The sequence below is a fragment of the Felis catus genome, chromosome C2, assembly GCF_018350175.1.
Source record: "Felis catus isolate Fca126 chromosome C2, F.catus_Fca126_mat1.0, whole genome shotgun sequence".
Taxonomy (NCBI): Eukaryota; Metazoa; Chordata; class Mammalia; order Carnivora; family Felidae; genus Felis; species Felis catus.
The window spans coordinates 107,249,749-107,266,025 of record NC_058376.1 but is presented as its reverse complement, the minus strand read 5'-3'; the positions used below and the strand labels follow the sequence as shown (position 1 = coordinate 107,266,025).

The window sequence follows — 16,277 nt, the reverse complement described above, 5'->3', positions numbered from 1 at the left end:
CCAACTGGGGCCTGAGCCTAAATATCTACTAAGACCACCTGGGACAAACTGTCCCCAAATCTGATGGTGCCTGATTAGAGCAGCCTCCCTGGAATCACATGCACGGGGCAAAGATGTCTCCTAGTCAAAGGATCACTTGAATGCTCAGCCAGCACACAGTTGCCAGAAGCTCACCCTCTCCTTCCCTAGATTCCCCTGGTCCTGGATGGCATATGGTTCAATGGTTAGTGGCTTCCCAGAAGGCGATTTAGGGCTCCCACAATTTCGAAAGGTATAGATCTTTTCCCTTATCTTGACATCTTCCTTTTTAATCCACAATTGCTCTTACCTCTTTCTGCTCCTCCAGAATTAGATTCAAATTCTAAATGTTTTGCTTGGCTGTCCTGTTATTTAGCTCCTATTGGTTTATTGTTTAGATATAGACATTCTTTTTAAAACATAGGAACAAAAAAAGTGCAAGTATGTTACCTGGTGCATCTAATAAAACTCACCCAATTAATTCAGAATGATTTGGCACAAAGAAGGTGCCTGTCTACTTCAGGTTTTTATTCTCTCTAGGATGCTAATTGTTTTTCTTTTGATAATCTTGTATTTTTGGCCTGAAGTCTAAAATCTGGCCTGCTGGGCGATGTGTCAGATTTGTGAATTAGATGACATCTGTTTTGAATTTTATCATCTTTAATTTTCTTTCAAACTCTCTTCACTTATTCATTTCCCCTTTAATTGTAAAGATCAGACTTTGTTGGGTACTTTAGACAAAAGTATAGACCTTTCTTCTGTGGGGGACACAGATTAAAATTACTGAAGCTAAGTGGTCACAATGAAGGCTATTCAGGGAAAAGATGTTCAGAGAGAAGCCTTAGTAACCATCCCAGAGAGGATGAGCAGCTGATACAGAAGGCTGGCTGTCCACACCAGTGTTTTGAGGTTCCCACTGAATAATTACAGTCGAGTGGAAGACTGACAGTGAGTGTTGAACATGGGCAGAGTGAATATTTTGAATTGAGAAAGGCTGAAGTACTGAGGATGGAGGTGAGTGGTGATGTTTTGATCTCGTCACATTTAATTTTTCTCTTTGTGTTTTTTTTCCCCAGAAAAATAACAAAAGGAGGAGAAATAGAAATGCATTCTCATACATACAGATTCATATTTTAATAGTAAAACCTTATAATTTTCCTCCTCTGTACATATCTCCTAAATTCTTCTTTTCATGGGGAATGTGTTTATCGCTAGTTGGATTGGGTCTATTTATTTATTTTAAGTTTTATTTATTTTTGAGAGAGAGAGAGAGAGAGAGAAAGAGAGAACGAACAAGTGGGGTAGGGGCAGAGAGAGAGGGAGAGAGAATTCCAAGCAGCTTCCACACTGACACAGAGCAGAGCCTGACATGGGGCTTGAACTCATGAACTGTGAGATCATGACCTGAGTCTAAATCAAAAGTTGGATGCTTAACTCACTGAGCCACCTAGGCATCCGAGATTGGGCCTATTTATTAAGGGTCAATTTTCTTGTTAGAGTGCCCAATGTAACACTATTGTGTAACGTGTTTTTCCTTTATGTAAATATTTTTCAATATATACTCTTACGGATGCCAACTGGCCTCGTGCAGCTTTGCATTTGTAGAAGCAATAGAGAACACATAGAACACTGGCCGGAATGTGTGCCTAAGCTTTCACATCTGATACACATGTCACTCATCACTGGAAGAAGAAATAAGCAGGCTGGCTGTGCACAGAATACAAAATGGCTCCTCCAAACACCTGCTGTAGAGGCTCTCAACCAAATTTCTAAAACCACATCATGAAAATTGGCCAACAGTGACTTTGTGCTTGCATACAAATGACAAATCACCCCTTTGTGATGCAGGCCTTGGATTTCTTGGATACCGCTGTGTTTAGGCTGTTGCTAGGCAGGTCGTGAGTCTGTTAAAATGCTATTGTTTTGAATGGAATATGTATATAGTGGTAGTTCTCAACTGGAAGCGATTTTTGCCTCTCAGGGGACATTTAGCAATGTCTGGATACATTTTTGGTGCCACAACTTAGGGGGAGGACTGCTACCAGCATCTAGTGGACAGAGTCCAGGGGTGCTGACAACTATTCTATAATGCACAGGACAGCCCCATAACCAAGGATTAATTAGCTCAAATTTCAATAGTACCAAAATTAGAAACCCTGGTTTACAAGCATTTATATATTGAGCCAGGCAACAACAGATCAAAACTATGGTGTTGAGAGAAAACGGCACTTGCAATTAGTCTTCTTTGGATGAATAGCTATTGTTGACTTTGATGGCCCTATTGGCCACATAATATCTCCGTGGGCTCTAGGGGGCTAAAAGAGCCTGCCATTTGGGCTCCCCTCCTGCTCCTCTTTTCATGGTTATTAACATCATCTTCCATATGTATGCAGCCACTCAAACTATGTATCTCTGGGTTTTATCTACTCTCCCCCTCTTCTCCTCATCCTACCTTCCTACTGGTAATCGATTCCTCATAATTCTGTGCTCTCCTCACTATAATGATTTGCCCTGACTTCTTAGGTCCTCCATTAATGATTTAGTCCAGGCTCTTTAGTTGAAAGAGCCTGTTGTTCGGGCTCCAACAATAGCATCCTGGTCACTCTCCTGCTGCTCCAGCCAAACCCATTCAGTGCTCCCATCTTGAGCCACTTCCTCATTTACCAAATCCTTCAGTGAAGAAACATTTAAAAGGGCCTACCATCTGCTAATTACTCTGTTAGGAGCTGTGATCACTCCCTGGATAAAAATCATTCCAAGCTTCCATACTGCTTAAGGGATGAGCGCCTCACTTCCCGACACAGTGTGTAAAGCCTCTGATAATCTGCCTCTGACCTAACATTTCAGCTTACTCTCCCACCCTACCCTGATGTACTTGTTTCAACCACAATGAACCAATTACTTTTCCTTACTTTGGGTCACACACTCTTAAGCCCGTGTATCTTTGCACATGCTCTTTTCTGTATTTGGAGTAACCTTTCTACCCTTGTCTGAGAAACTCTCATTCATCCTGTGCGACTTAATCTAGTATCTAGAGAAATGCCTGGCCCATGAAGCTACTCAATAAATATGGTATGAACTTAAATTTGACCTTCTCTGTAAAACATTCTGTAATTTCCTGGCTGTTAGACAATATATCTCTCATGCTCCACAGTCTGTTGTATGCACTTCTACCAGAACCTCCTTGCATACCTGTCTACAGACCTCTTGAGGGCAGGGATGGTGTCTTATATCTCTTGGAACCTCCAGACTTTGTGCCAGGCTGGACATAAAGTGGACCCTCATGATTAAATGCTCACTATTTTGTCAAGATGCCTTCTTTTGTTTTGGGAATCCTTATTTCATACTAGAAATGGTATGCATCATTTGATACCCCCAAAAAGTCACAAAAGTTGACACTAGTCTCACATTAGCCCTGTCCCTTCTCTAGAACTGAATACCTTCCAGTGTATAGGATCTGAAGTGTGAAGCTAAGGTTGGAGTCCATCCTCTATCACCTACTCACTGTGTAACCTTGGGAAGACATTTAACTCACCTGTAACCCTCTGTTTCTTCTTCTGTAAAATAGGAATAATATCTGCCTTGTGGGGGTGGTCATGAGTATCAAATGAGAGTACATATTTGAAATTTTTTTTAACTTCTAAGACATCTGTGTTCAAAGTATAACAAGATAATAAAATAAAACCTCTTCCTCAGTCTCGCATGATCTTTATTTTTTTCCCCACAAACCTCTTGAAAGGGCCAGTTTGATGCATTGTATTCACTCTCTCCTTTCAACCCCAGCCATACCACTGGCAGCTCACTCTTCAGAATCTTCAATAATTTCCTTATGGCCAATACCCAGAGACACTCTTCTGTCCTTCCCTCACTGGACTTGACTTCAGTCTGCCTCTTCTGAGACATTCTCTTCACTGGAATCAGAGTAAGCTTCCTCAAACATGGATTTTGATAATATCCTGCCATGTACAAACCTCCACAATGATTCTTCATTAGCCTACTGAGTAATATTCAAACTCCTTAGGAAGGGGTCAGACCCAACATCATCTGGTCCCTGCTTACCACTTCACTCACATTACCTTCTAACACATACCCGAGCAATACAAAATGGCTTATGTTTCTAGAAAGTGTGTGCTCTTTCACATGCTGCCCAGAAGATTGCCTGGTGCAATCTGGTCATCTTTTAGGACTTGGCTCAAAATATCATCTCTTCTGGGAAGCCTTCCCTGATCTCAGTTTCCTATTCCTCTTCATTCCATACAGAAGTAGACATCCCTATCTCTATGGTCCCCAGACTCCTTGGCTGCATCTTGATTAAGCATAACCTTCCCACTATTCTCTTAGCCACTTAAATATTTATCTCCCCTATTAGAAAGTGAGGTTTTTAGGGGTGCCTCAGTGGCTCAGTTGGTTAAGCATCCGACTTCGGCTCAGGTCATGATCTCATGGCTCATGAGTTCGAGCCCCTCATTGGGCTCTGTGCTGACAGCTCAGAGCCTGGGGCCTGCTTTGGATTCTGTGTCTCCCTCTCTCTTTGCCCCTCCTCTGCCCTCTCTCTCTCAAAAATAAATAAACATTAAAAAGTTTTTTTAAAAAAAGAAAGTGATCTTTCTTTGGGTACAAGGAATATATTTTATCTCTCTATATATGTCTAGCTTCTAACAGAGTTCCTGGTACAGAGTAAGCAATTGCTAAACACTTGTTGACTACATAAGTGAGTGTTATAAACATCATTATTTGTACTACATTCTTGTTCCTTTGCCATATTTTGTTCACTTTCTAGAAAATCCTTTGTTACATTCTGGTTTTCACAAATTAAAAAAAATTCTGGCAAATGCCATAATTTATTCAGAAGTTACTCTGCATTGAGATCGTTAGTGGGTTTGGTTTTCTTTGGGAAGTTGAATGCCTACAAAAGAAACTGTTACTGCCTGTGCTACGCTTCCATGGGTTTATGACATATCCCTCAGGTACAAAGGACCTCCTGCTCACCTGCTGCTTCTGGCCTTGGTAGTTTCCAGTTGTTGGGTAAGAAGCTTGGCAATGGCAGTGAAGCTGTTGCTCATGCGGAAGATATCTCTGCTCTGAGGGCCCAGGATGGAGGAGAAAGCATCAGTAATGCTCTTAATCTCCAGCAGGAGAATATGATGAAACGAATGTTCCATGTTGGCCAGCTGACTCACCAGGAATGGCAGGCAGCTCCTGGCTCTCTCCTGCCAAGAACAATGAAGACCAGTGTATGCTGTTGGGAGTGCAAACTGGTGTAGCCACAATGGAAAACAGCATGGAGGTTCCTCAAGAAATGAAAAATATAACTATCATATGGCCAGCAATCCCACTTCTGGGTATTTATCCAAAGGAAACAAAATCATTATCCCAAAGAGATTTCTGTACTCCCATGTTTAGAGTAGCATTGTTCATAATAGCCAAGACATGGAAACCACCTATGTGTCCATAAAAGGATGAATGGATAAAGAAAATGTGGTATACATACACAACGGAATACTATTCATCCATAATCATGTCATAAAAAAGAAGGAAGTTCTGCCATTTGCAATAACATGGATGAACATGAAGGGCATAATGCTAAGTGAAATAAGCCAGACAGAGAAAGACAAATCCCATGTGGTATCACCTATATGTGGAAACTAAAAAAAAAAAAAAAAAGTTGAACTCATAGAAACAGGAACTGGAGTGGGTGGGAGAAATAGTGAGAGGTTGTTCAAAGGGTACAAACTTACTTTCAGCTATAAGTTGAATAAGGTCTGAGGATCTAACATATAACATGGTGACTATAATTGATAATACTATATTGTATAATTGAAATTTGCTGAAAATAGAACTTAAATGTTCTCACCCCTTTCTCCAAAAAAGGTAAATATGTGTGGTGATGGATGTGTCAGTTAACTCAATGTGGGGGAAACATCTTCATAATGAATATGTATATCAAATAATCACATTGTACCTTTTAAATATCTTACAATTGTACTAATCAATTATACATCAAGTGAAGCTAAAGGGGAACAGAAGAACAGTGAAAAACAAAAACCTATATTTTAAAGGAAAATTACAGTCCCATGACCATCAGATGACAATTCTATGGGGAATTGAGAGAGCTAGCTAGAGCTAAATAATGTCTCATTCACAATGCCTCTGAACTGGCTTGAGATTTTAATTTTTTCCTTATTTTCAGGACAAACTTTTTAAAAATAACACTTTTGTTCCCCATTATTCTTTTCTTAAAAATACATGAATAATCGCATTTGCCTATCTCATCAGGTCAAAACCTCTCAACTACCATTAAAAATCTAGCCCTATCCATCTACTCTTCCCAACTTTGTGTCCTCCAGTCTCCATGTCTGTAACTCAGTAACTTCCTGCAAGGAAGAGGCTGGTCAATGGCACCCCTGATCCATCCTTCTATCAGACAATGCCAGGTATCACACCAGTGTGTAAGGTTTCCATCCTCTCCACAGGTTAGTCTAACTCATTTGTTCATTTTAAGCATCTTTCAACATGTTATGGATTCTAGGTTACTGGTCTAGTGAGCAGATTATATTATCTACGTTTAATCAAGTTAATGCTCTCAAGTAACTGAACTAGGTTCCTTCAGGGAAACGGAAGATGAAGGATCATATGAATCCAGGCATGGGTGAGTAACAAGTAAATATCTTCGCTGATAGATCTCCTATATCTTCACATGAGCCATGAGACACCATGATTTAATCCAACATAGCTGGAAGTTAGCCAAAAAAATTCAAAATTATCAAGGGAGTTGTTTGAACTGTACATTTATACCCAATATAAATAATGATATACAATAAATAAAGATAATTTAAAACATGACTTATTTCATCTTTAATTCCTCTTTAAAAGTCCAGTTTTAAAATGTATTTAAAAACTATTCATTATGTTAATATAGCAGAATATACATGTAATTATAAATAAATATATGCTGGAAGTTGATGTTCAATATCCTTTAGACTGATAGGTGTACAGGTCTAAATTACTTTTCTAGCTAGGCATTCCCTTTTACCCTTTGTTCTTGCACTTGAAACCTTAATTTCTTTCCAGATGTAACTTCTGTCCTATCTCCTCCATGCAGCCATTCCTAGTGACCTCTTCTGTCTGAATTTTCACTGCATTATAGACTTTTTAAAAAGCTTGTTAGTACCTGATTACATTTGATCAATTGTGTATTCATGCTTTTATTCAATCACCAGATAGGTATTGCATGCCTAAAATATGCTTGTGCTAGATTCTAGATGACAAAGGTGAATAAGAGGTAGACTCTGCCTTTGAGAGACTTGCAATCCCTCCTTCCAATTATAATTCACTAATGGTTACATACCCGAGTCAGGTCTCCTAAAGGGGCTATTTCTCAACATCAATCATCAGCCTGGCACAGAACTGAGCCTGTAGAGTCTACACCCAGAGTATAAGTCTTGATTCACTAATTTAAGCAAACCTTGTATGCCAAAATATGACTTTACAAATAAAATATGTAGTTGCAAAGGAATTTTGTGCTTTACAAGAAATATTTATTATAGAACAGATTTAAGTAGTGAAGTTCCCTAGTCCTTACTACTTAACTTGATTTTCAAAGACTGCATGTACAACTCCAGTGGAACACATCTCTTGGGGATGTGGAGTACATCTGCCAATCAATCCCTTAGTAATCATTTGTTAACAACCACTAAATCACAGTGCTCTGTCTGGGTGTGGGGGTAGAGGCTCATATTTCATGACCTGGACAGCTAACTGAAGAGACATTTATTCATTAAAGGATAAGAATATTAGATGACTAAAAAATAGAGACCATTGGAACAAGTTCCTAAAAGCCTATTTTATACTTTGGCTCATATAATTGCCAGGTTGCAGAATGACACTTAAATGCTCTTGAGTCAGATAGGTTTTTTGCAAAACATAGATGCTGTCATTCATGCAAGGTCTCCATATGTGAATTCACAGTATGCAATACATCAGAGGGACATTTTCCATTTCCTGTTTAGAGGCAAAAGCTGAGGGGTGCCTGGGTGGCTCAGTTGGTTAAGCATCTGACTTTTGATTTCAGCTAAGGTCATGATTTCATGGTTCATGGGATCAAGCCCTGTGTTGGGCTCCACACTGAGAGCACAGAACCTGCTTCAGATTCTATCTCTGCCTCGTCTCTCTAACCCCACACACTCACATGGGGGCGTGCGTGCACTCTCTTTCTCTCAAAATAAAAATGAATGAATGAATGAATGAATGAATGAATGAATAAATAAATAAAGGCAAAAGTTTAATGTGGGGGTACTTACCACGTGCCAGGCTCTCTTTCAGAAGCTAGGAACACATTATTCAAGGAAAAGGATAAAAACCTCTGCCATCAAATGAGTCAAGCAGACAATAAAAAAATACGTGTGTAAAATATGTAATGTATTGGATGAAGAAATATGCCTTACAGAAAAATGAAGCAAGATGGGGAAGTGCAGGGAGGGAAGTCAATGTTAAATAGTGTAGGGTCGTCAGATCTCACAGAAAAGGTGACATTTGGATTCAACTAGGTTTTAGAATCTAACCCAACATTCTCAATAGCCATAGTAAACAATGACAATAAAACTTGTCCTGCATGAAACAGGAAGGTAGGAAGATAGGAGAACACAGGAGATGGGTCACTTTACTACCGAGAACATAATTTCACATTTCAGGTAGCTTCCTCATTTTCAGAATCAGATTCTTCTTCAGCATTTTTTTAAAATCATGCTGCAAATTTCATTTGCTTATCCAAGTGTCCCTATAGTTTTATTAAGGATTTTTCTCACTATGAAAATTAGCAAGCACTTGCTTTAAAGCATGTGTCTTCCCAAAGGTGAAAGTGACTATGTGGGTATTTGCTGAAATCGACACAATTCTGGATGATCTTCTGGCAGCCAAATTGAGCTGAAGGGAAAATTAATCACAATGCAGGAACAAGAAAAATTATAACTGCTCTGGAACGAACATATGAAACCAAGCCAACCTCACATCGTTTGTTTTGAAACCTTGGAGGGTGTTCATGTACCTTACAGGGGTAACAGATGTGATTTTGGACTAGAAAGTGTGGTGTTAGGGTAAGAAGGGGGTGAGGAGATTCTGATTTCTTTCTGGGCTCCATGACATTTTGTCTCTTGGGAGCCAGTGACTTCATTTTTTCTGCTTTGTCTTTCTGCTGGCGGTAAGGTCAGCAGCACCTGTATGCCTTAACTGAAGGCCTGACCTCGTCCTTTCTGACAAATTATTTATTATAATAATACTAATAGCTGACCCACAGAGTATACTTCATCTAAGTGCAAAGCCTATTCTACACACTTTTTATGTGTTTATTCATGTAATCCTCCCAATATTCTGAAGTCAGTACTGTGATCACTGCCATTTTATAAGGAGGAAACTGAAACACAAATACAAAGACTAACTTGCTCAAGGTCACATATGCTTTCTCTGTCTCTAAAGCTATGTCTTCACTGGCGATACCCTCTACCCCTCCCATCAAAAAACTCAAACCCACCCACACACATATTTTTCCAATTTTTGTTTCTGTATCTTGTTCATCATCAGTTGCATGGTCCTTTTCACTTCATTATTTTTTTTTATTTTCTTTAAACATTTTTTTAAACATTTATTCATTTTTGAGAGACAGAGAGAGACAGAGCCCGAGCAGGGGAGGCACAGAGAGAGGAAGACGAAGCAGTCTCCAGGCTCTGAGCTGTCGGCACTGAGCCTGATGTGGGGCTTGAACTGTGAGATTACGACCTGAGCAGCTCAACCGAATGAGCCATCTAGGTGCCCCTCATTTCATTATTTTTGACTTAGCAACATAAACATTATAAATATTCTGTGAATACAAAATAGAGCAGCAGGTCTCAAACTTTGTGGTCTTGGAACTTCTTTACTCTCAAAAATCATAGAAGACCCTAACGACTTTTTGTTTATCTGAGTTATGTCTATTCATATTTGCCATTTATTACCATATATATTGAGTTAAAACTGAGGAATTAAAAAAAAATGTCTGGTGACACTTTTGGCTGTCACAGCCAGGAAATGAGAAGAAAGGCTGGTAGAATGTCGTGGGTGGAGGCCAGAGATGCTGCCAAACATCCTGCAATGCACGGGACAGCCCCCTACAACCAAGAATCATCTGGCTCACCATGTCAATAGTGCCAAACCTAAGAAACCCAGAGTTAAGTGAAACCGGCTTTTTGTTTGTTTTGTTTCCCTGCAAGTGTATGGTGGTGAAGAACATAAAGTGCACTGTCTCAATTGGTGCTAAAGCATTAGCAGTTTTACCCACCATTGCTTTTGTCCTTCCAGCACAAATGTCCACACAGTGAGAAACGTCAATGATGTATGAGTGTTACTGTGAAAATAACTTTGACCTCACAGATCTCCTGAAAGGGGGTTTCGGGGACCCATGAACCCACTGAGAATTGATGTACTAGAATCCAAGATCAGCAAACTTTTTCTGTAAAGTATCTGATAGTAAATATTTTTGGATTTAGGGGTCATGCGATCTCTGTCATGGGAAAACAGCTACAGACAAGAAGTGAATGAATGGGGTATGGTTGGATTTGGCCCACAGGCAGTAATTTCTTGACCCCTGAACTAGATCATGTGCTGACAACATTGCCTTGGCCATACCATTCATTTGTATCAGTGTTATTCATTTTGTTTTTAAAGTTGCTACTACTCCTACCTCATAAAGCCCCTCTGCTGTTGTTCTTTGTCAGGGTAACAGAATGCAACTCAGAAAGTGGCCAAAAATGAAAGTGTGTGTGCCTGTAATGATGATGATATTTTCCCTATATTAATAAGCATGTGCCTGCCAGGTATTCGGCATATGCTTCCTCACTTAATCCTCACAACAAATCTTGCAAAATGGGTATCAGGATAAGGATACTGATGATAAGAGGGCTAATCACTTGACCCAGCTTATACGGGTAGGAGAGTCGTAATGGCAGAGCCAAGAGAGAATCAAGATCTGCCTGATTCCAGAGTTAGAACCTTTCTGCTTTGCCTGGACTAGAAAAGATGGTTTAGTACAGCCCTGCATGCTGTAACCTTTCCTCTCTTCCACCCACTACAGGCATTACCAATTGATTATAGTGTTTTCTTTGCTGAACCTGGAAGCTTCCTGAGACCTATTCTCAACACTGTCTTCCTTCACAGTGCTTCTCAGAGAAGCCCAGGTTGCACATTAGAATCATCCTTTTAAAACAATTCTAATGCACAGTAACATCCTCACCACCCATTCTTCTTTAAGTTCATTGTAATGGGGGGAGTCCAGGCACAGGACTTTTTTAAACCTCCCAAATAATTCTAAAGCGCAGCCAGGGTTGAGATTCACTAGTCTGTACAGAGTCACAAATTTCTGGAAAGTTGAGCATTTGCTGGTTTAGGAAATATGTATTAAATCCTAAAATCCACACTTTCTCTCCTTTATCCTTTATCAATGTACAAAAGACTAATGGAAAAGAATATATTCAGCTGCCTGAATGAAAATATTTTATTTCTTGGGCATCTGCTTTTTTATTGGGTCAAATCATTCTACTTCTTCACATCTCAACTCTGAAGTCTCCACACACCCAAAGAGATACAAGGGCCATAGAAATGTAAATCAAATGAACTTATTGTTAATGCTTTCTCAATGAAGCTTTGCCAGGGAGGCCTCAGGTTTTTCTCAGGAACCCTCAGAAGCATGAGTGGAGCCAGTGGTGCTTAATAGCTTGGCGTATATTTATTTTAGGAGTCTCTTTCCTAATGATGGTGGGGTTTCTAGCTGCAGAGCAAGAGTTGAAGGGTTTGTATGGACCTTACCCCCACCCCAATTCTTTGGCTTCAAGAAATTCTAGAGTAGGAGGCTAATTCTTTCCAGTTGGTCCTGGAATTTTCCCAGTTGTAGCACTTGAAAGTCCCTCATCTGGGGAAACCCCTCAATCAAGGGTAAATGGGTGAATTGAGACAGTTGGTCACCTTATTCTGCAGCCTATGAGAAGGTGGGAAATTATTTCATCTCAGAGGATTCTACTCTTATTCACATTGTTGGTGATATAATGATATATCATTGTACATACCTGTGTGTGTGTGTGTGTGTGTGTGTGTGTGTATGTACACGCAGTCAGTTATCATTATTCATGGTAGTTATGTTCTATAAAGTCACTGGGAACACTGAATTAGCAAACACAGAAGCACTGTCTCTAGGGAAAATATAGGGTTAGCCTCTTGCAAGCTCTGGTCGTACATCTTCAACAACTGATGAGGACATAGCCTTGTTTTATGCATGTTAAAGACATCTTAATATATATTGTTAATTCATTTAAATTGAACTCACAGCCAACAGCACTGTAACTCATGCCTGGACAAAGCTTACTGTAACACATACATTTTCTCCATAAAGCACATCAAAGCTATCTTTGTGCTGGAACACCAGACAGCACTTTAGCACTATACTTGTGAGACACTTTAAACAGCAAATTGCCAACAAAAAAAACACACAAAAATGAGTAAAATGTAGCACTAAATAGATTATGAAAAGAAAAGGCACCTGTTTATAGTATGAGAGCTGAAACAAGAAGACAAAACAGTACCTTGTTCAACCTCAACTGGGAACCTGTAAGTCAAGTGACTCAAATTTTTTGCTGCTCTGTGCATGTCTGTGAATGATCTCAGTAGCATCTAAGGTATTGATCTGGGGTTACAAACACATGTTATTGGTGGGTGAATTCACACATACAAAATCAACGAAGTTTATGGAAGAAAGGAATTAAGGAAAGGAGGGAGGGAGGGAGGGAGGGAGGAAGAAAGGAAGGAAGGAAAGAAGGAAGAAGGAAAGAAGACAGGAAGCAAGGAAGGATGGAATATGAGTTGGTAAGTCAGTAGAAGGATCTATTGATCTATTTCAAATCTTTCTGGATCTCCTACAAAAGGAAATATCTGCTTTTACCTTGGTTGGTCAGAGTTGAAAGACACTCTAAATTGTTAAGACATGACTTTTCATAAGCCATTGACATCATGTCCAGAGAAATGCAAGTTCACCTTTACTGAGGTCAGATGGAGTTTGGTCTCAAGCACATCTACCAGTTTGTCTTTCCTTCTATGTTCCATCATGGGACTTTAAAGTAATTGAAATTTTCTCTCAGTAACAAGTTACTACACATTCAAATCCATTTGAACTCTTGTTTTTCATCAAATATTAATTCTCCCCATTACAGATTATTTTGTATATGTGACCCAGCTTGGGTGTGCAGACTGAAGACTTGGGACAGCCATTTGCTTTTTTCTTACAACTCAGTTATGTATAGAAGAAGATGAAAATATGGGTAACATTGACATATTCTGAAATCCTTTTTTTCTTTCTTTCTTGGTTCTCCACATAAAAGGAAAAAAACATGTTAGAAAATGCCATTTAAAAAGGGGATCCCTTTGGTCTGGGATACTGCATTGTGGAGCCCTCTCTGCATGAGAATTGTAACTCATATTTGAGGAAAATTTTTAATCAATGGGAATCACTTTGGAGCAGGTAAAGGTCCACTTACTGATGGTATATGATTCTTTGTCCTATTATGCTAGAAGATTTTTGATATCTTCTATTCTGTTTTCTGTTCAGAATTTGAAGTAGTAACCCTTAAAATAAAATTCCAAATATTCTAGGGGCACCTGGATGGCTCAGTCAGTTAAGCCTCCAACTTCGGCTCAGGTCATGATCTCACAGTTTATGAGTTCAAGCCCCGCTTTGGGCTGTGTGCTGACAGCTCAGAGCCTAGAGCCTGCTTAGGATTCTGTGTCTCCCTCTCTCTCTGCCCCTCCCTTGCTCATGCACTCGCTCTCTCTCTCTCTCTCTCTCTCTCTCTCTCTCTTTCTCTCAAAAATAAATAAACACTAAAAATTTTTTAAATTCCAAATATTCTATTGACTGATGAGTTTATAATCACCCTTTTTAGAAAATCCAAAATGACTGAGTCCAAGTCATAAGAGACTTGTTAGCACTGCTTTTCTGTTGGATTCAGCTGGTCTGAGCAATGTATTAAGTTTCTTCATTCCAGCTGCTGCTCAGACCCATCCTGGAGACTTATAGTTCCCTCTGAGATATCTACTAGCAACAACCTAAATTGTTCCACTGCCTAAAATCTCCTCTTGAAAAAAGGACTGGTTAAGTATTTGGCTTTCCAGAAGCTTTATTTCCTTCATGTAAAACAGAAATGACAATAAGAGACTAGCAAGGCAAATAAGAAGATTATTGGCTGTTCAAATTGTCAATAAATATGAAAGATTTCCTTTGGATAAATATTCACAGAGAAAATCTCACCCTCAGAGAACAGAAAGGTGACAGTACCATGTAAAGCCCTCACAGCTATTCCTCATTTGTCCAAGCAGGAGTGGATGGTACTGTGGTGGTCACAAAAGGGGGCTCAGAAGCTCCTTCCTGAGTTTGTCATGGCACTGTGATGGCCAGTCATGGAGCTTGGGCAGGTTACTTAACTCTCCATGGCTTAGTTTATAAAACAGGTTAATGAGAGCACCTGCCCCATCGAATGGCTGTGAAGATTCAGTTAAAAACAAAGCATTCAGAATAATGTCTGGCACATGGAATACTAAATTAATGTTAGCTATTATTACTTGAGTGTCAAAAATTATAAATGCAGGGGTACCTGGGTGGCTCAGTTGGTTAAATATCCAACTTTTCATTTTCGCTCAGGTCACGATCTCACAGTTCTTGGGATAGAGCCCCGCATCAGGCTCTGCACTGACAGCGTGGAGCCTGCTTGTGATTCTCTCTCTCCCACCCTCTACCCCTCCCCACCTCAAAATAAATAAATAAACTTAAAAAATTATAAATGCAAATGCAGGCATATTTGAATTATCACAAAAACAAAAACAAGCTGTCTCAGAAGCTATATACCCTTAATTTTCCCCAGTTAACTTATTTTGTGAATCAAGAAGGTTTGGAAGTTCTAGAAAGGTCCAAAACCCCAATATCAGCTCAGTATATGGGCCAGTGTATTAGTAACATACCAAAAAAAGTTTACCTAGAAGTGAAATATGTTCTACATTTTACTGAGAAAGTCTGTTTCCTTATTTATTTATTTATTTATTTATTTATTTATTTATTTATTTAAAGAGAGAGCGAGTGAGTAGGGGAGAGGGGCAGAGGAAGAAAGAGCAAATCTTAAGCAGGCTCCACGCTCTGTGGGGAGCCCAATGTGGGGCTCAATCCCATGCCCTGGAATCATGACCTGAGCTGAAATCAAGAGTCAGCCACTCAACTGACTGAGCCACCCAGGTACCCATTTCCCTTTTTAAAAATGTTACATGATTAAGTAAAACTACTACACAACTTAAGATTTTCTTAATGACTTGAGCCAAGTTTTAGCTCATTATCTATAGTTATATAGATCTTTCTCTCTTTGCAATTATTCCCCAGTCTTTTTCAATATTTTCCTGTGTCTGAAGTAAAAATATTTTACTATTTTAACATTTCCAAATCCACAAAAGATTACTGCTCTTGAAGTAGCCAAGGCAGTGATGGTCAAGCTATTCAGTAATCTATAAATGCCAACCAAAATAACTGTACAACTAATACATTTTATTCTTTAAAAGTTATATTACCCAGACAAAGATATGCTCTTCTAGCCTTAAAAATTAGCATAAAAATATAAGCAAAATGCTTTCAGAGTAAGTAGGCATCAAGTGTTGTTAGTTTATAAGGATCAAAAGCTAAGATTCAATAAATTTTTTAACAGAACATTGAGAGGGCAAGCTGCTTGAAATCTTCTTTTGTAGAATCAAGTAGAGAATAAATAAACTAAAACATTGTTAATGACTCTGTTGGGCAGATAATCCTCCAATTTTGAGCTGATTTTTAATTTTTCTTTAATTTAATTATTATTTTTTTTAACGTTTATTTATTTTTGAGACAGAGAGAGACAGAGCATGAACGGGGAAGGGTCAGAGAGAGGGAGACACAGAATCTGAAACAGGCTCCAAACTCTGAGCTGTCAGCACAGAGGCCGATGCAGGGCTCGAACTCACGGACCGCGAAATCATGACCTGAGCCAAAGTCGGTCGCTTAACCCACTGAGCCACCCAGGCGCCCCTGAGGTGATTTTTTAAATAGCATTCCAAAACTCACATTCCTCAATTCTTCCCTTTGTCCTCTGAACATGCCTCAATTTTTCTGTATATCAGCTTGGAGAAATTGAACATATTTTTGTTCCCATTAATAAATAAAAACTTTATTGCAATGT

The 16,277-nt window shown here is 39.2% G+C and overlaps 1 protein-coding gene across 13 annotated transcripts in view; it reads right to left on the bottom strand.

The window, feature by feature from the left end:
* VEPH1 (ventricular zone expressed PH domain containing 1) overlaps nt 1-16,277 on the bottom strand; it is a 254,352-nt gene that overhangs the window by 137,271 nt on the left and 100,804 nt on the right. For 11 of the 13 annotated variants that reach the window (XM_019810515.3, XM_045037395.1, XM_019810519.3 and 8 more), the window contains one exon: nt 5,008-5,228. The exons of 1 other annotated variant lie outside the window; for it this stretch is intronic. In XM_019810515.3, the coding sequence (XP_019666074.1) occupies nt 5,008-5,228 (221 nt within the window). Of the gene's footprint in view, nt 1-3,710; nt 3,930-5,007; nt 5,229-16,277 lie in introns of those variants that run through there. One more of the 13 variants, XM_019810520.3, reaches the window with a different exon arrangement.